Raw genomic sequence first — 19,789 nt, forward strand, 5'->3', positions numbered from 1 at the left:
AGTTTGTGCCAGAAGGAGTTGGCGAATTGGGACGGAAGTGATGCTGGCTACAAAGGCATCAAGCGCCAGGGCCTCAGTGTTCTGCTCAGCGGAGACTGCTGGCGCGTTGCAGGTGAGCGCGAGGGCACGGAGGTCCCAAACAAACATGGATAGGGGTTCACCCGGCTGCTGGTGCCGGGAGGCGAGGCGGTGGCGGGCGTAAATAGAATTAACAGTTCGTGCATACCAGCTTTTGAGCTTCACGATGGCCTCGGCATAGGTCGTTGTTCCCGTGATGAGGTCGAAAAGCCCGTAGTCGAGCCGTGAGCACAGGAGATTGAGTCGGTCGGCGTCCGTTTTGGCGAAGGCGGAGGATGCTTCCAGGTAGGCCTCGAAACACCGGAGCCAGCAGTTGAAAAGGTGGTCCGCGCGTGGAGCGTGGGGGTCGAGCGAGAGCTTGTCGGGTTTCAGAGCAGCCTCCATTATAACTGTAGTATATTAAATTGATGCGCTAAGCGTCAAGAACCACAAAGACAAGTGAGACTTTAACTCAGGCTTTAATATACTACATGGGAGGCTTACCCGACACAGACGACCCCAGACAGAATGGGGCCTGTCCCAGAAGAGGTTCTTATACTGACTCCCGGGGGAGTGGCTAAGGCGGAGCTCTCCGTGGCCAGGTCGGGTTACCTACCAGTGACCGAACCTCTGCAGAGTTACAGTACAATACACAGTATTACAGGGCCACGTTACGCACAACTATTATATACTATGTACAATGGTAGGGAGGTACAGTGGTGTATCACCACAAAGACACAAATTAAGGCAGTGTCCAGAGTTTGGAAAATGTTGTTCCAGATCGAAAGGAACAAAATCACTTTGCTCAGAATTGTTACTCCAAGCTCAACCCCGAATCAGACAGCACAGTGGAAGACACAGTCTCCAGTGATGAAACATCATTATTTATTGGAGTAATAACACATTAGAATAATTATTTGGGAGACATCAAAACATTCTCCAGAACTTAAAAACATGCAAACTGATACTCTATTGAAAATGAAGAGGTTGATGAGGACAAATGGCTGCTACCACTTGAAGTGAACGGTACAGCGGTTCGATTAAAGTTAGACACTGGCGTGAAAACCAACTTAATTAGCATTAAAAACAAATTAAAAATCAGCCGATTAGTAGAAATTACAGAAGATCCCTGAGAGATTGTAATGGTTCTAGCATGTAACGTAGCCCGTGTGTGGTGGTGAAAAACACAGTTTATTCCGTCCCATTTTGTATTGTATCCAAGGTTTGTATTTATTATGAGGTGATCAGTCCTCTGGAGAATTAAAATTAATCAGAAAATGGCAAAATTAGAAGTAATCAGAAAAATAAAAGAACCTATCGACGGGGTAAACTCTAAGGTTTGTGTGAAGAAAAAGAATAGCGATATTCGCATATGCATGGATCCTAAAGATCTTAAAGAGTATATTAAAAGAGAACATGAACAAATACTAATATGTGAGGTAATCACATCTCAGGTGGCTGGTGCACAATTCTTTATGAAACTTGACACATCTCAGGGTTTCTGGAAACTAAAGCTAGAGGAACAACGTACAAAATACTGCGCCTTCAATACGCCATTTGGATGGTATTGCTTTCTGAGAATGCCGTTTGGCATAATTTCGGCCTCAGAAATGTTTCACCATGCCATAGAGCACATAATCAAAGATATGGAAGGTGTGTGTAGGTGGATGATAACATCGCTTGGCGCTCAACCATGGAAGAGCACAATAGTTGGTTAGCACGAGGTTGGTTAAAGTCCTAACGAGCGTCTGGAGAAACGGGCTGAAGCTCAACAAGCAAAAGTGCCAATTTGGAGTAGCTGAGGTCATATTCCTAGGAGACAAGCTCTCATCATATGGTATTGAACCTGACGAGGACAAACTCCAAGCAATTCTCAATATGCCAAAACCACTCGACGAGAAAACCATCTTCAGGGTGATGGATATGATTAATTTTATGTGGAAATTCATTCCAATCCTGACAGCAAAAACAACACATCTACGCCTATGGTGTGCTCGCGTTCATTAACAGAGGGATTGAATTTAAGAGCCGTGAGGTGATGATGCAGCTGTACAAAACTTTGGTAAGGCCACATTTGGAGTACTGTGTACAGTTCTGGTCGCCGCATTTTAGGAAGGATGTGGAAGCTTTGGAAAAGGTGCAAAGAAGATTTACCAGGATGTTGCCTGGAATGGAGAGTAGGTCTTACGAGGAAAGGTTGAGGGTGCTAGGCCTTTTCTCATTAGAACGGAGAAGGATCAGGGGCGACTTGATAGAGGTTTATAAGATGATCAGGGGAATAGATAGAGTAGACAGTCAGAGACTTTTTCCCCGGGTGGAACAAACCATTACAACGGGACATAAATTTAAGGTGAAAGGTGGAAGATATAGGAGGGATATCAGAGGTAGGTTCTTTACCCAGAGAGTAGTGGGGGCATGGATTGCACTGCCTGTGGAAGTAGTTGAGTCGGAAACATTAGGGACCTTCAAGCAGCTATTGGATAGGTACATGGATTACGGTAAAATGATATAGTGTAGATTTATTTGTTCTTAAGGGCAGCACGGTAGCATTGTGGATAGCACAATTGCTTCACAGCTCCAGGGTCCCAGGTTCGATTCCGGCTTGGGTCACTGTCTGTGCGGAGTCTGCACATCCTCCCCGTGTCTGCGTGGGTTTCCTCCGGGTGCTCCGGTTTCTTCCCACAGTCCAAAGATGTGCAGGTTAGGTGAATTGGCCAATGATAAATTGCCCTTAGTGTCCAAAATTGCCCTTGGTGTTGGGTGGAGGTGTTGAGTTTGGGTAGGGTGCTCTTTCCAAGAGCTGGTGCAGACTCAAAGGGCCGAATGGCCTCCTTCTGCACTGTAAATTCAATGATAATCTATGATTAATCTAGGACAAAGGTTCGGCACAACATCGTGGGCCGAAGGGCCTGTTCTGTGCTGTATTTTCTATGTTCTATGTTCTATGTACGCACAAGACAACGGATTTCACCTGGACTGAGCAACATGAGCAAGAATGGAAGAAGCTCAAGATTTCACGAACAACCTACCAGTTCTCACATTTTCTGACCCATCTAAGCAGATTAGAGTGTCAATGGACGGGTCCAAAGATGGTCCAGGAGCGATTCATCTGCAACTCGAGCATGATGGTTGGAAATCAGTCGTATATGGACCATGATACATGACAACAAACGTGGGGCAGCACAGTAGCATTGTGGATAGCACAATTGCTTCACAGCTCCAGGGTCCCAGGTTCGATTCCGGCTTGGGTCACTGTCTGTGCGGAGTCTGCACATCCTCCCCGTGTCTGCGTGGGTTTCCTCCGGGTGCTCCGGTTTCTTCCCACAGTCCAAAGATGTGCAGGTTAGGTGAATTGGCCAATGATAAATTGCCCTTAGTGTCCAAAATTGCCCTTGGTGTTGGGTGGAGGTGTTGAGTTTGGGTAGGGTGCTCTTTCCAAGAGCTGGTGCAGACTCAAAGGGCCGAATGGCCTCCTTCTGCACTGTAAATTCAATGATAATCTATGATTAATCTAGGACAAAGGTTCGGCACAACATCGTGGGCCGAAGGGCCTGTTCTGTGCTGTATTTTCTATGTTCTATGTTCTATGTACGCACAAGACAACGGATTTCACCTGGACTGAGCAACATGAGCAAGAATGGAAGAAGCTCAAGATTTCACGAACAACCTACCAGTTCTCACATTTTCTGACCCATCTAAGCAGATTAGAGTGTCAATGGACGGGTCCAAAGATGGTCCAGGAGCGATTCATCTGCAACTCGAGCATGATGGTTGGAAATCAGTCGTATATGGACCATGATACATGACAACAAACGTGGGGCAGCACAGTAGCATTGTGGATAGCACAATTGCTTCACAGCTCCAGGGTCCCAGGTTCGATTCCGGCTTGGGTCACTGTCTGTGCGGAGTCTGCACATCCTCCCCGTGTCTGCGTGGGTTTCCTCCGGGTGCTCCGGTTTCTTCCCACAGTCCAAAGATGTGCAGGTTAGATGGATTGGCCATGATAAATTGCCCTTAGTGTCCAAAATTGCCCTTAGTGTTGGGTTATGGGGATAGGGTGGAGGTGTTGACCTTGTGTAGGGTGCTCTTTCCAAGAGCCGGTGCAGACTCGATGGGCCGAATGGCCTCCTTCTGCACTCTAAATTCTATGACTATAACAACAGAGCAGAGGTACGCTCAAATAGAAAAAGAATACCTGGGTTTATTTGCAGGCTTGGAGAAATTCCATGGCTATGTCTTTGCGCTTCCAACTTTCACAGCTGAGACAGATCTTTGTCATTTGGTTAACATCATCAAACGAAACACAACCAGATGCCTCGGCACATTCAGAGGTTGGCGATAAAGTTACAACGGTAGGACTTCATCACATCTACACTCTAGGCAAATATTTGTTCTCAGCAGATGAATTATTGAGAGCGCGGATGCAAAGTCTTGCTGGCGAGATTACTGAGGATGTAGGCCTATCTCATTTCCACACTACTACGTGTATGAGATGTGAAACTACGTGAGATCCAAGAAGGGATCAGAAGGATCAAAGCCTTCAAGAGGCAATGAGGGACATCAACTCACACTTGCCCAGATGTCAGTGTATGGAGTACTACAATGTTAGATCTGAACTTGTTGATCTCCTATTTTCTTTCTCTGTCAGTCTGGCCTCAATAAAAGTTGAGACGGATTCGCACGTAAACAGAAGTTATTTATTTAGCTTGCAAGCTTTATCATCTTACAGAAATGTAACAGGACGTCCTGCCTCTTACACTCCAGAAAACGACTGAACTAACAGACAAAGGAATCTCTGCAAAATCAGTTCAAATGGTATCAAGTTTCACATACTCGACGGACATAGGTCAGCCTAGGTCCCTCCTGACCTGTTTAATCCATTCTGATTGGCTCACTTCCAATCCCTTTCTCTGGCCCTTATCAATGCATCCTCACTCTTATAGACACACCTCTTCCTGCTTTTTCCATGCGGTCCCAAATTCCTTTGTCCCTAACTAAAAGAATCAAAGTGGCTTATTTCTACATTACATTAACTAGTATCTCTAAAGTAACTATTTTATATCACATTCGTCATTCCCTCCTTTTATCATTCCATGATAACCGAACTATCCAATCTATAGCTACGGTTCCTCATCTAAAAAGATTCGTCGCTGCATTTCCAATTCCTGTCTTAGCCCCCCTTCATCTGCTTCACCCTCATGGATTTTAACAGTTAAAATCTTTTTCTCGGTGATTGGGGCGGTGATCTGATCCAGTGCACCCCGCATTCTACCCATCACACATTTAAGGATGGCCAGGCCCACAAAGATGCAGCCGATAGCTACCACTAGATACATGGCCATATTTATCAACCAGTCCTTCCATCCCCCAAATCCCCAGTTACCCCAAGAGCCAGGATCCTGCATCCCGTCCAAGTGATCCCGTATGCGATCCATAAATTTAGTGATGTTAGCGGTCAAGTCTTGAACACCCATAATACACTTGCCCTGTACTATGGCGCATACCCCACCCTCACGGGCCAGAAGATAGTCAAGAGCATACCGGTTCTGCATTGCAAACAACCGTAGCTGAGACAACTCCTTAGTTATTGCCCCGAGGGCTCCCAAGGTTTCATTTCCCAAGATGGTAAGGCCGCAAATAAAATAATTCCGATCACTAACAGCCAAGGAACCCCCCACACCTCCCAGTGTCAATACGCTCAGAATGCCCCACCCGGCTGAGTGGCCCCGGTTGGGTGCAAGAACCTGAGGTTTTTTCCAGTTCTCGCAAAATTCAGCAGAGACTGCCCGGCGTGCTAACTGATTATGCAGGTTCCACGCCGAAGGGCAGGGGACTGTGGTAGGGACTAGAGTCCCTACAGCAATTCGGCGGGGAAATGGGGGTGACAAAACGTTGGTCGCCGTACCATTAAATAAAAAGTAGTATCCTTGGTCCGTGTGGAGACTAGCATCACAATCAGTATATCGGTTGCGTAAGGACCTCCCAGTAGCCCAGTTTATCCAATTTTGAAATGCCCATTCGGGCCGCCCAGCAATGCGGAAAGCCCTAGTCCCAACAGTGATATGAGAGACATTCGCCCAGCCACAAAGGAGCTGGAGGCCAGCGTTCAATGGAACGCAAGTGGTGCTATAACAAACGCATTTGCCAGACGCCTGGGTGATATGGCACCTCCTGTCCGTACAGGTGGGAAACAGACATGTTATATTTGTGTCCACCTCTACCAGCAAACAGCCATATCCTTCACTGCTGAAGCAATTCTCGTACGACCGGGAATCCCTATTGGGAGTGAAGTGGCTAGGTATGTACGCCCTCCACCGTCGCAGCCTATCGTACTGTGAATGGGAATTATCCCGAGGGAGGGGAAGGCAAATAGCCGGTGGTGCTGAATCCGGATCGTAAGGAAGAGTGACGTGCTCGGGCAATGGCTCGGAACGCTGACAATGAACCACCGTTTGGGGAGTGCCCCAAAGCGGTGAAACAGAAAATAACCTAGACACCGCTGCGGGGTTCGGGTAGCAGACAACCCGTCCCTGGCCATACAGACGGTGGTAAATCTGGTAGAAGAGATTCATACTACCCGGGTTTTCCTCAGTTTGGCCTTTAATTAACTTAAGTGTATCTCCCGGTAACCTACGTTCTAGCTGTACTTCCCTTCTCACACGCCCCGTCCTCTCTCTAGTCCCTTTCTCTTTCTCATGGTCTCTTCCTACACTCTTCTGACAGCTTGATGTTACCTTTATTGTACCACTTTTAACACATCCAAAATCAAATTTACATGTATTCCAAAAACAAGGCAATGTCCATATAATGTTCCCTTCCCATCGCCGGGACCGGTGCAGCTGCTTCATGACTCCCGCATTCTCCTTAACTTTGATGACCTTCCATGAGTCGATACCATGTCCTCGTATATGGGGGCAGTGAAGAACATCACCTGTGCATAGGTGATGTATCCTTGTAGATTGGTTGGGGCTACACAGATACATAATATTCCCCTTTTCCATGTCCATCGCCAATAACACGCCAAGCGAAGTGAGGCCAAATATCAGACAGACGATGCGTAGCCACTCCATCATGCTCCACACCTGTAAAATAGCACTGGAGAAGGGAGGCAGGTTAGTATCCGACCTTTTACAGTAGTGGAGATGGGCTCAATTTACAGTGATGTAGGTGGACCCAAGCACTTCGCCCCTCCACTTTAACTGCTGTGGGGGTGGCAAGGAGAACTTGGAAGGGCCCGTCCCATCGCGGCTCCGACCCCTTCCTAGTCCAATTTTTGACCATTACATAACTACCGGGCTGGACTGAAAGTGAGCTAGGTACTGGGGGCAATGGCTGGTGAGCCGCGCGGACCTGGCCATGGAGTTCCTTGAGCACTTGCGTAAGGGCCAGAACATAGGTGGTCATTTCCTCAGTCATCTGATGAAACTGAACCCGTCTGGGAACCTGCAGGCTCCAAGGAGTTCTAAGAGGCCTGCCATAAAGAATCTCGGCGGGAGAGAGCCGGGCTGGTCCCGCAGGTGTAACCCGCAGCTGGAAGAGGGCAACGGGGAGCAACTTAAGCCATGTCAGTCCCGTGTCTGCTCTTAATTTAGCCAATTTAGTTTTGAGGGTCTGATTGTGTCTTTCAACCAACCCGGCTGCCTGCGGTCTGTAAGCACAGTGTAACTGCTGGCGTATGCCCAACTGGGAGCAAAACTCCTTGTTAATTTGTCCAATAAAATGAGGCCCATTATCAGAACTTAACTGAGCTGGTATACCGTACCGGGGAATGATTTCCCTCATCAAGACTTTAACCACAGTAGCAGCTTTATTATCGATAGTCGGATACGCCTCGACCCATCTGCTGAACACATCCACAATGACCAAAACATATTTGTAACATTGACACCTTTCCAACTCAATGTAATCCATTTGGAGCGTCTCAAAGGGACCACTGGGCAACGGGGTTTGCCCCTTCCCACAAGGGATACCTTTTCCGGTGTTATATTGCTGACAAATCAAACACCGATTACTGATACTTTGGGCCAACCCCTGCATTTTAGGGTGCCACCAAGTGTCCAGCAACAAATCACTAGTCCCCCGAGCCCCACAATGAGTTGCAAAGTGTACACATTCGATGACCCATAAAGCCAGCACATCAGACATACAAGTCTGATGTGCAGGCGTGGTCCATAAAGAGGAAACAGAATCATATGTACAACCTAACCGTTTCCACATTTGTTTATCACTCTCAGGAGCGTCCTCCTGTAACCTTATGACGTCTTGGATGGTTGGCATTGGCTTGTCAGAAGCAGACACATTCATAGTAGGTCGTTTAGTCTGACTTAACATTTTAGGCACCATCACTTGCTGAATTTGTGCGGCTGTGCGCGCTGCACGATCTGCTCGTTCATTACCAACGTCAACTGGGGTTGTACCATTCGTGTGGGCAGCGCATTTAATAACGGAAATCTGCGCTGGCAGAAGGAGGGCCTGCAGTAGGTCATTAACTAAACCCCGGTTGGATATTTCTGTACCAGCCGAGGTAAGGAATCCCCTATTCTTCCAGAGTTGTCCGAAGTCATGAACTACCCCGAAAGCATATCGGGAGTCAGTGTAGATATTTACCCGGCGATCTCCCCCAAGTATACATGCACGGGTGAGGGCAAAAAGTTCAGCTTGTTGTGCTGAGTAAGGGGTCTGGAAAGCTGCCGCTTCTAGAATCAGACCATCCTGATCTATGATTGCATAACCGGACAGTCTCCGGCCAGTGGGGCTTACTAATGCACTGCCATCAACATACATAATCATGTCAGGTTGTTCTAACGGAATATCACTCAGATCGTCCCTTATTGTTGTAGTTTCCTGAATCAAGGCTAAACAGTCGTGACCAGGCGCATCCTCATGGACCGGGGGACCGCTAAGAAAACAGGCTGGATTGATAGTGGTACAATATTTAAATGTCAGACGTGGATTGTTCAAAAGGTATATTTCATACCTATTCTGACGAGCTGCGGTAAGATGCTGAGTCTGCAGTTGCCCCAATAGTGCGATTACCGAGTGGGAGCTATACACCATAATATCCTGTTGTAGAGTGATGTTGGCAGCAGCTTGCAAACTATTGTATATCGCTGCCAGGATCTGGGTGCAAACAGGGTGACCCAACGCCACTGGGTCGAGTTTGGAAGAGTAATATGCTACGGGCCGGTGCTTGTCCCCATGTTTCTGAGTGAGTACCGCTGTTGAACATCCTTCCAGAACGGTACAGTATATCTGGAATGGTCGGTCGTATAGGGGCCTACCGAGGGCCGGTGCTTGTAGCAAGGCCTGCTTCAGGCAACGGAAGGCCTCGACTGCCTCGGTGGTGAGAGTAAAGTTTCCCTCTTTACTCGTATAAGGTGTCAGCAGCTTTGTATAGACAGCGATGTTTGGTATCCACTGCCGACAATAATTCACCATACCCAGCCAATGACGAACCTCTTTGGCTATTGTAGGGGCAGGGAATTGGCATATTGGTTCAATCCTACTGGGGTCGAGACTTCTTTCTGTGGCTGTAAGTAAAACTCCTAAGAACTTAACTTTTCTCTGAGCCACCAAGACCTTTGCTTGTGAAACAACATAACCCAACGAGGATAGGTGGTTCAGTAATTGGATCACATCATCCCTGTTACTGGGCTCGTCAGGACTGGCCACCAATATGTCATCTACATACTGCACTAGAGTGGAACCATGCTCCAATGTCAAGGCCTGCAGTTGGGTCTGCAAACATCTGGAGAAGAGTGTAGGGGAATTGACAAACCCCTGTGGCAGTCGGGTCCAGGTATACTGCTGCCCATTGTAAGTGAAGGCAAACAAATATTGACTTTCAGTCGCAAGTGGGAGGGCAAAGAAGGCGTGCTGAAGGTCAATTACGGCGAAGACCCGGGCTTGTGCTGGAATTTGAGCCAGTATGTGGGCAGGGTTAGGGACGAGAGCATGTAACGGCTGTGCGATGGCATTGATTGAACGTAAATCCTGTACTAATCGGTACTGGTCTGGTTTGGCTGGTTTAGGCACAGCAAGTATGGGGGTGTTACATTCTGATTGGCAAGGGACCAAAATACCCTGTTTCAATAGTTCTTGAATTAATTTATCTATTGATGGAGCAGCTTGAGATTTGAGGGGGTATTGCCGAATGGAAGGTAGCTTTGCATGATCCTTAATCATTACCTTGATAGGTGTAACATTTGTCTTTCCCACTTGTGATGGGTATTCCGCCCAGACCTGTGGATTGACATATTCCAACACATCATGTCCCCTGTGATGCTGCAGTCGAGTGTTAATCGTTTCAGGGACCTCAAAATATTTTATGGTAGTGCCGTCTGGCATGGCTTGAAGTGCGTAGTCTGTTGGATCTGAATGATCCACTGCCCTCCTGACCATTCGTCCCATATCCCTGGCATGGTACGGGTCATAGACCTGACGTGTAATGTGAGGGCTTACCGAAGCTGACTGTGGCCATAAATGTGGTGATATTGTAACAAAATCGGCTGTACCTTCTTTTCCCGTGACTGTGGCTGTAACCTTGACTGGCCATTCGGTCTCAAGTAATGGCCGGTATTTGTCCTCCAACTCCCTGTTTCGTCCAGTTCTGTCATAGGCCAGGGTAACGTGATGCAGTGACTGTTCAATGTCTAACGTCCACCACTGGGGGGTGATAGAAATATAGCACTGTTGTCTCATCCTCCATGATGTAACCGTTACCCCCTCATCTCCGCATTCTAGCTGTAGCTGGAAGATACACAGTAAATCTCGGGCCAACAAGTTACAGTCCAATCCAGTAGTCACTACAAACTGATGTTCTGCAGACGTATTCTCGTAAGTGACTGTCACAGGTTCAGAAATAGGATACTCACACACCTGTCCTTGGAACCCTGATAATTGCTGTGTGTGGTTGGATATTGGTAATTTAAGTGTTGATTGCACAGAAGACATCGCTGCCCCTGTGTCGATGACAAATGAGTGATGTTGATCTCCTATCTGCAGAGAGATAATAGGTTCCCTGTCGGATTGGAGAGTCCTGATGGCTAAATTAGCTAGTCAATCCTGTGTTGGGAAAGGGTTTTCCTGGGAGAAGTCAGTGTATCTCATCTGTCCTCCCCTTTGTGGGTACCCCCTCCTTTGGGTCGGATAATCTCCTTCTACTGTCTGTCTTTTAAAAGGGCATTCCTGTTGCCAGTGATCTGCACGGCCGCAATTAAAACATCCATTGTTCCCTTTATATCTGCCCCGGCCTCGTCTTCCAGTAGACCAATGGCCCCTCAGAGGGGGCTGCGGTTGTAGAGCTGTTGATTCATTCAGTGGACCATAAAAATGGGGTGAGGGTCCTTTTGGGTGGGTTTGGTATCCCCCTCTTCGCTGATCCACCCACCCAAAGTCACTATATTGGGGCTCCTGCTGGTAAACTACCATTTCTGCCCCTTGTTGGGGTCGCAGATCATCCTTTTTCATTACATACTCAGTCTTAACCTTTGTAACTGAGCCTCCTTCTGGGCCTACACCCTCCTTCCAGTAAAATCTGACTGCCCTTGCCATCTGGGAAGGGTCGTTCTCCGTCCAATTCATGTTATTACATTTCACAGCAGTAACCACAGAAGGTGGTAGGCAATGCATTAACATAGCACAGTATTGAGGGGAATTCTGACCATTTTGATACAGCAAATCGCCTGACTGCCCCCGGTAGATTTCATTAAAACGCCCCAGAAATTCCTCTGGGTCTTCATTCTTCTTAGGTTTTAGGTCTAAGATAACAGAAAGATTTATGGGCCTTTGAAATGTGCTATTCAATGCATTTAAGATCTGTGTCCTTCTATCGTCGTCTAACGCATAGGCCTGCTGGAGTGCGGCATGACTAGCATAATTCAGGTGGTTAAGACAAGTGCGGTACTCTGCTGGGGTTAAAATCTGCTGAACTAGGGCCCAGAGGTCCCTTGAATCAGCTTGATAAATTGAGATAGTAGTTCTCAATGAATCCACAAAGGCAGCAGGAGATTTTTTTCTATCTGGGATTGTAGTCATAATAGCCATCATCTCACTGGGTGTCCATGGGAAGTAAACGTCTATTGTGGGGTTTGCAGCTGCCGTCCCTGGATCGGGGTTTCTCATCTTCCTAATCGGTAACTGTCTCCGAATGTCACCAGGGGGCACTCTAGGTATTTCCCCTGGTTGTTCCAAGACTTCAACGTCTCTCCCTGTCACTAGGGGGAGTTCTTTCTCTTCAACCGAAGTTGTTTCAGCTTTCTTTGTTCCCAACTCTTGTGATTTCTCCTTAGTTTGGGGAGACTGAGGTGATATGCTTAATTGTTTCTGGTGAGCTTCAAGCCCCTCTCTTGCTGTCCGAGATCTTGTCCTAGAGCTAACTGGGCTTGTGGGACAAAGTTCCTTTTGCTCTTTCGGTTGTGAAGTTGGTAAAACAGGACCCACACTATCACCCAAAAGGGCTTGAGTTTCTGGCATATTTGAAATCTGGGGAGCAATGGCTGGGTATATATTATTGTACTCTGGTGGTTCTGGAATGAGCGCAGACCATACTATGGGTGCAGACGGAATTTCTACTGACTTTTCCGACTTATTGAATTTTTCTTCTTCCGACAATTCAAGGCCAGCCATTGAACTACGTAGTTCACCTCTTGTGTGACCCGGGTCCTTCTTGTCTCTATTTGCTCTTTTTTTAAATGCACATTCCTTTTTCAAGATTTGTAATGTTTTTAGGTTACCCTGTTCACTAATTGAAATCCCCATTTTAAGTGCATTATCCTGCCAGCTGGACAACATAATCTTATCTTTTTCCTCTTGACAATATTGCCTCCATAATCCAATTAATTCTTTAGTTTTCATACTTTGATTTTTTTTCCATATCAGTCCCTGGATTTTCTTAACCATTTCTAGGTCTTTGGTTCCCCCTAGTGGCCATTCATCTCCCATTTTAGTTCTTAACTGTGCTGACAATTTTCTAAAGTCTTTAGCTTTGTCCGGATACTTATCACATAATATTTGCAGTGGCATGCCTGGATCATTTGTGCTATCCAAGGAATTTCCCATAATCTCAACTAGTCCTTGGAACTGCGTTTTTTCGCCACTACAATCCAAGGAAAATTCTTTAACTTAATCAACTATATTTTTAACACACAGACATATAGAGGTGAACCATTTGTTTCAATTTCAAATGTTACATCTACCCCTCATAACATAACCCAGCCAAATTAACTCTCAATTAAAGTTGAACCATTTATCTTAAATGTTACATCAACAATATAGCCTTCCCCAGCCGAATTAACTCACAATTAAAGTTGAACCATTTATCTTAAATGTTACATCAACAATATAGCCTTCCCCAGCCGAATTAACTCACAATTAAAGTGCTTATCCCCAGACTGACCTGTGATTTCGTCGAGGCGGTCTTTCTGTGCCAACCGCGAGTGACCAGACTAATCAGACGATGAGAAGAGGGGGAACAATCAATGCTGGTCGTTTTCCATTTCTACATTGAGGGCCCTTTGTTCCCCGTCCTCCTGTTCATAATCAGTCTAATTCTGATTTCGCAGTTGGAACAGGATCGCCCTGAGAAATCCCGGGTTTCGGCACCAAATGTTGATCTCCTATTTTCTTTCTCTGTCAGTCTGGCCTCAATAAAAGTTGAGACGGATTCGCACGTAAACAGAAGTTATTTATTTAGCTTGCAAGCTTTATCATCTTACAGAAATGTAACAGGACGTCCTGCCTCTTACACTCCAGAAAACGACTGAACTAACAGACAAAGGAATCTCTGCAAAATCAGTTCAAATGGTATCAAGTTTCACATACTCGACGGACATAGGTCAGCCTAGGTCCCTCCTGACCTGTTTAATCCATTCTGATTGGCTCACTTCCAATCCCTTTCTCTGGCCCTTATCAATGCATCCTCACTCTTATAGACACACCTCTTCCTGCTTTTTCCATGCGGTCCCAAATTCCTTTGTCCCTAACTAAAAGAATCAAAGTGGCTTATTTCTACATTACATTAACTAGTATCTCTAAAGTAACTATTTTATATCACATTCGTCAAACTCAGCATCATTAATGGAGTGGTACTTTGTTTGAACACTACAGTCATACCTCAATCTGTTCGCAAAGATGTGCTAAAGATGATATACGAAAGACATCTAAGGTTGCAAAATGTAAGCATTTGGCTCTGTTTACTGGCCAGGTATAAACCAGGATATTGAAAGGCTGGTCAGTTAGAACATAGAACATAGAACATACAGTGCAGAAGAAGGCCATTCGGTCCATCGAGTCTGAACCGACCCACTTAAGCCCTCACTTCCACCTTATCCCCGAAACACCATAACCCTTCCTAACATTCTTTTGGTCACTAAGGGCAATTTTATCATGGCCAATCCACCTAACCTGCACGTCTTTGGACTGTGGGAGAAAACCGGAGCACCCTGAGGAAACTCATACAGACACGGGGAGAATGTGCAGACTCCGCAAAGACAGTGACCCAGTGGAGAATCGAACCTGGGATCCTGGCGCTGTGAAGCCACAGTGCTATCCACTTGTCCTACCGTGCTGCCCCACTGTTGTGACACAAGCTAGACTCATCGTTGCAAGCAAATAAAAGAACCTATGCAAATGTCTGATTTACATACGGTACCATGGCAGAAAGTAACTGTTGATCTCTTTCACCCACTAGGGAAAGATTATTTAATGTATTTTTTCAAACTATCCCGAAATGGCTCTACAAAGAACAAAGAACAAAGAACAAAGAAATGTACAGCACAGGAACAGGCCCTTCGGCCCTCCAAGCCCGTGCCGACCATACGGCCCGACTAAACTACAATCTTCTACACTTCCTGGGTCCGTATCCTTCTATTCCCATCCTATTCATATATTTGTCAAGATGCCCCTTAAATGTCCCTATCGTCCCTGCTTCCACTACCTCCTCCGGTAGTGAGTTCCAGGCACCCACTACCCTCTGCGTAAAAAATTGCCTCGTACATCTACTCTAAACCTTGCCCCTCTCACCTTAAGCCTATGCCCCCTAGTAATTGACCCCTCTACCCTGGGGAAAAGCCTCTGACTATCCACTCTGTCTATGCCCCTCATAATTTTGTATACCTCTATCAGGTCGCCCCTCAACCTCGTTCGTTCCAGTGAGAACAAACCGAGTTTATTCAATCGCTCCTCATAGCTTATGCCCTCCATACCAGGCAACATTCTGGTAAATCTCTTCTGCACCCTCTCTAAAGCCTCCACATCCTTCTGGTAGTGTGGCGACCAGAATTGAACACTATACTCCAAGTGTGGCCTAACTAAGGTTCTATACAGCTGCAACATGACTTGCCAATTCTTATACTCAATGCCCCGGCCAATGAAGGCAAGCATGCCGTATGCCTTTTTGACTACCTTCTCCACCTGTGTTGCCCCTTTCAATGACCTGTGGACCTGTACTCCTAGATCTCTTTGACTTTCAATACTCTTGAGGGTTCTACCATTCACTGTATATTCCCTACCTGCATTAGCCCTTCCAAAATGCATTACCTCACATTTGTCCGGATTAAACTCCATCTGCCATCTCTCCGCCCAAGTCTCCAGACAATCTAAATCCTGCTGTATCCTCAGACAGTCCTCATCGCTATCCGCAATTCCACCAACCTTTGTGTCGTCTGCAAACTTACTAATCAGACCAGTTACATTTTCCTCCAAATCATTTATATATACTACAAAGAGCAAAGGTCCCAACACTGATCCCTGTGGAACACCACTGGTCACAGCCCTCCAATTAGAAAAGCATCCCTCCATTGCTACCCTCTGCCTTCTATGGCCTAGCCAGTTCTGTATCCACCTTGCCAGTTCACCCCTGATCCCGTGTGACTTCACCTTTTGTACTAGTCTACCATGAGGGACCTTGTCAAAGGCCTTACTGAAGTCCATATAGACAACATCTACTGCCCTACCTGCATCAATCATCTTAGTGACCTCCTCGAAAAACTCTATCAAGTTAGTGAGACACGACCTCCCCTTCACAAAACCGTGCTGCCTCTCACTAATACGTCCATTTGCTTCCAAATGGGAGTAGATCCTGTCTCATAGAACATAGAACATAGAACAATACAGCGCAGTACAGGCCCTTCGGCCCACGATGTTGCACCGAAACAAAAGCCATCTAACCTACACTATACCATTATCATCCATATGTTTATCCAATAAACTTTTAAATGCCCTTAATGTTGGCGAGTTCACTACTGTAGCAGGTAGGGCATTCCACGGCCTCACTACTCTTTGCGTAAAGAACCTACCCCTGACCTCTGTCCTATATCTATTACCCCTCAGTTTAAGGCTATGTCCCCTCGTGCTAGCCATTTCCATCCGCGGGAGAAGGCTCTCACTGTCCACCCTATCCAACCCCCTGATCATTTTGTATGCCTCTATTAAGTCTCCTCTTAACCTTCTTCTCTCTAACGAAAACAACCTCAAGTCCATCAGCCTTTCCTCATAAGATTTTCCCTCCATACCAGGCAACATCCTGGTAAATCTCCTCTGCACCCGTTCCAAAGCCTCCACGTCCTTCCTATAATGTGGTGACCAGAACTGTACGCAATACTCCAAATGCGGCCGTACCAGAGTTCTGTACAGCTGCAACATGACCTCCTGACTCCGGAACTCAATCCCTCTACCAATAAAGGCCAACACTCCATAGGCCTTCTTCACCACCCTATCAACCTGGGTGGCAACTTTCAGGGATCTATGTACATGGACACCTAGATCCCTCTGCTCATCCACACTTTCAAGAACTTTTCCATTAGCCACATATTCCACATTCCTGTTTTTCCTTCCAAAGTGAATCACCTCACACTTCTCTACATTAAACTCCATTTGCCACCTCTCAGCCCAGCTCTGCAGCTTATCTATATCCCTCTGTAACCTGCTACTTCCTTCCACACTATCGACAACACCACCGACTTTAGTATCGTCTGCAAATTTACTCACCCACCCTTCTGCGCCTTCCTCTAGGTCATTGATAAAAATGACAAACAGCAACGGCCCCAGAACAGATCCTTGTGGTACTCCACTTGTGACAGAACTCCATTCTGAACATTTCCCATCAACCACCACCCTCTGTCTTCTTTCAGCTAGCCAATTTCTGATCCACATCTCTAAATCACCCTCAATCCCCAGCCTCCGTATTTTCTGCAATAGCCTACCGTGGGGAACCTTATCAAACGCTTTGCTGAAATCCATATACACCACATCAACTGCTCTACCCTCGTCTACCTGTTCAGTCACCTTCTCAAAGAACTCGATAAGGTTTGTGAGGCATGACCTACCCTTCACAAAGCCATGCTGACTATCCCTGATCATATTATTCCTATCTAGATTATTATAAATCTTGTCTCTTATAATCCCCTCCAAGACTTTACCCACTACAGACGTGAGGCTCACCGGTCTATAGTTGCCGGGGTTGTCTCTGCTCCCCTTTTTGAACAAAGGGACCACATTTGCTATCCTCCAGTCCTCTGGCACTATTCCTGTATCCAATGATGACATAAAAATCAAAGCCAATGGTCCAGCAATCTCTTCCCTGGCCTCCCAGAGAATCCTAGGATAAATCCCATCAGGTCCCGGGGACTTATCTATTTTCAGCCTGTCCAGAATTGCCAACACCTCTTTCCTACTTATCTCAATGCCATCTAATCTATTTACCTGGAGCTCAGCATTCTCCTCCACAACCTTATCTTTTTCCTGAGTGAATACTGACGAAAAATATTCATTTAGTATCTCGCCTATCTCTTCAGACTCTACACACAACTTCCCATCCCTGTCCTTGACTGGTCCTACTCTTTCCCTAGTCATTCGCTTATTCCTGACATACCTATAGAAAGCTTTTGGGTTTTCCTTGATCCTTCCTGCCAAATACTTCTCATGTCCCCTCCTTGCTCGTCTTAGCTCTCTCTTTAGATCCTTCCTCGCTACCTTGTAACTATCCATCGCCCCAACTGAAACTTCACACCTCATCTTCACATAGGCCTCCTTCTTCCTCTTAACAAGAGATTCCACTTCTTTGGTAAACCACGGTTCCCTCGCTCGGCACCTTCCTCCCTGCCTGACCGGTACATACTTATCAAGAACACGCAGTAGCTGATCCTTGAACAAGCTCCACTTATCCAGTGTGTCCAAAACTTGCAGCCTACTTCTCCACCTTATCCCCCCCCAAGTCACGTCTAATGGCATCATAATTTCCCTTCCCCCAGCTATAACTCTTGCCCTGCGGTGTATACTTATCCCTTTCCATCCTTAACGTAAACGTCACCGAATTGTGGTCACTGTCCCCAAAGTGCTCACCTACCTCCAAATCCAACACCTGGCCTGGTTCATTACCCAAAACCAAATCCAATGTGGCCTCGCCTCTTGTTGGCCTGTCAACAAACTGTGTCAGGAAACCCTCCTGCACACACTGAACAAAAAACGACCCATCTAATGTACTCGAACTATATCTTTTCCAGTCAATATTTGGAAAGTTAAAGTCTCCCATAATAACTACCCTGTTACTTTCGCTCTTATCCAGGATCATCCTCGCCATCCTTTCCTCTACATCGCTAGAACTATTTGGAGGCCTATAGAAGACTCCCAGCAGTGTGACCTCTCCTTTCCTGTTTCTAACCTCAGCCCATACTACCTCGGAAGATGAGTCCCCATCTAGCATCCTCTCCGCCACCGTAATACTGCTCTTGACTAGCAGCGCCACACCTCCCCCTCTTTTGCCTCCTTCTCTGAGCTTACTAAAACACCTAAACCCCGGAACCTGCAACATCCATTCCTGTCCCTGCTCTATCCACGTCTCCGAAATGGCCACAACATCGAAGTCCCAGGTATCAACCCATGCTGCCAGTTCCCCTACCTTATTTCGTATACTCCTGGCATTGAAGTAGACACACTTCAAACCACCTACCTGAACACTGGCCCCCTCCTGCGACGTCAAGTCTGAGCTCCTGACCTCTATACTCTCATTCTCCCTTACCCTAAAACTACAATCCAGGTTCCCATGCCCCTGCTGCATTAGTTTAAACCCCCCCAAAGAGCACTAACAAATCTCCCCCCCAGGATATTTGTGCCCCGCAGGTTCAGATGTAGACCATCCTGTCTGTAGAGGTCCCACCTTCCCCAGAAAGCGCCCCAGTTATCCAGAAATCTGAATCCCTCCCGCCTGCACCATCCCTGTAGCCACGTGTTTAATTGCTCTCTCTCCCTATTCCTCATCTCACTATCACGTGGCACGGGCAACAACCCAGAGATAACAACTCTGTTTGTTCTAGTTCTGAGCTTCCATCCTAGCTCCCTGAAAGCCTGCCTGACATCCTTATCCCCTTTCCTACCTATGTCGTTAGTGCCAATGTGGACCACGACTTGGGGCTGCTCCCCCTCCCCCTTAAGGACCCGGAAAACACGATCCGAGACATCACGTACCCTTGCACCTGGGAGGCAACATACCAAACGTGAGTCTCTCACGCTCCCACAAAATCTCCTATCTGTGCCCCTGACTATAGAGTCCCCAATTACTAATGCTCTGCTCCTCTCCCCCCTTCCCTTCTGAGCAACAGGGACAGACTCTGTGCCAGAGGTCTGTACCCCATGGCTTACCCCTGGTAAGTCGTCCCCCCCACAAGAATCCAAAGCAGTATACTTGTTTCTCAGGGGAACGACCGCAGGGGATCCCTGCACTGACTGTTTTTTCCCC

General features: G+C 46.7%; 1 protein-coding gene and 1 long non-coding RNA gene across 2 annotated transcripts; both read right to left on the reverse strand.

Annotated features, from left to right (window-relative positions):
- Nucleotides 1-4,740: 4,740 nt before the first annotated feature.
- LOC140402514 (uncharacterized) lies at nt 4,741-14,113 on the reverse strand. The gene is made up of 2 exons (XR_011938148.1): nt 13,773-14,113; nt 4,741-7,152 (listed from the first exon to the last, which is right to left on the reverse strand). It is a non-coding gene; the product is annotated as an uncharacterized lncRNA (long non-coding RNA).
- LOC140402228 (uncharacterized) lies at nt 7,839-13,536 on the reverse strand. The gene is made up of 3 exons (XM_072489856.1): nt 13,454-13,536; nt 7,894-10,722; nt 7,839-7,844 (listed from the first exon to the last, which is right to left on the reverse strand). The coding sequence occupies exons 2-3, from the start codon at nt 10,465-10,467 to the stop codon at nt 7,839-7,841; spliced, it is 2,580 nt and encodes an 859-aa protein (XP_072345957.1). The 5' UTR covers nt 10,468-10,722; nt 13,454-13,536.
- Nucleotides 14,114-19,789: the final 5,676 nt, after the last annotated feature.

This window comes from Scyliorhinus torazame, chromosome 25 (genome assembly GCF_047496885.1).
Source record: "Scyliorhinus torazame isolate Kashiwa2021f chromosome 25, sScyTor2.1, whole genome shotgun sequence".
NCBI lineage: Eukaryota > Metazoa > Chordata > Chondrichthyes > Carcharhiniformes > Scyliorhinidae > Scyliorhinus > Scyliorhinus torazame.

What these genes read in the sequence shown, in the direction of transcription:
- LOC140402228 (XM_072489856.1), bottom strand. Translation starts at nt 10,467, where the DNA reads ATGGGACGAATGGTCAGGAGGGCAGTGGATCATTCAGATCCAACAGAC.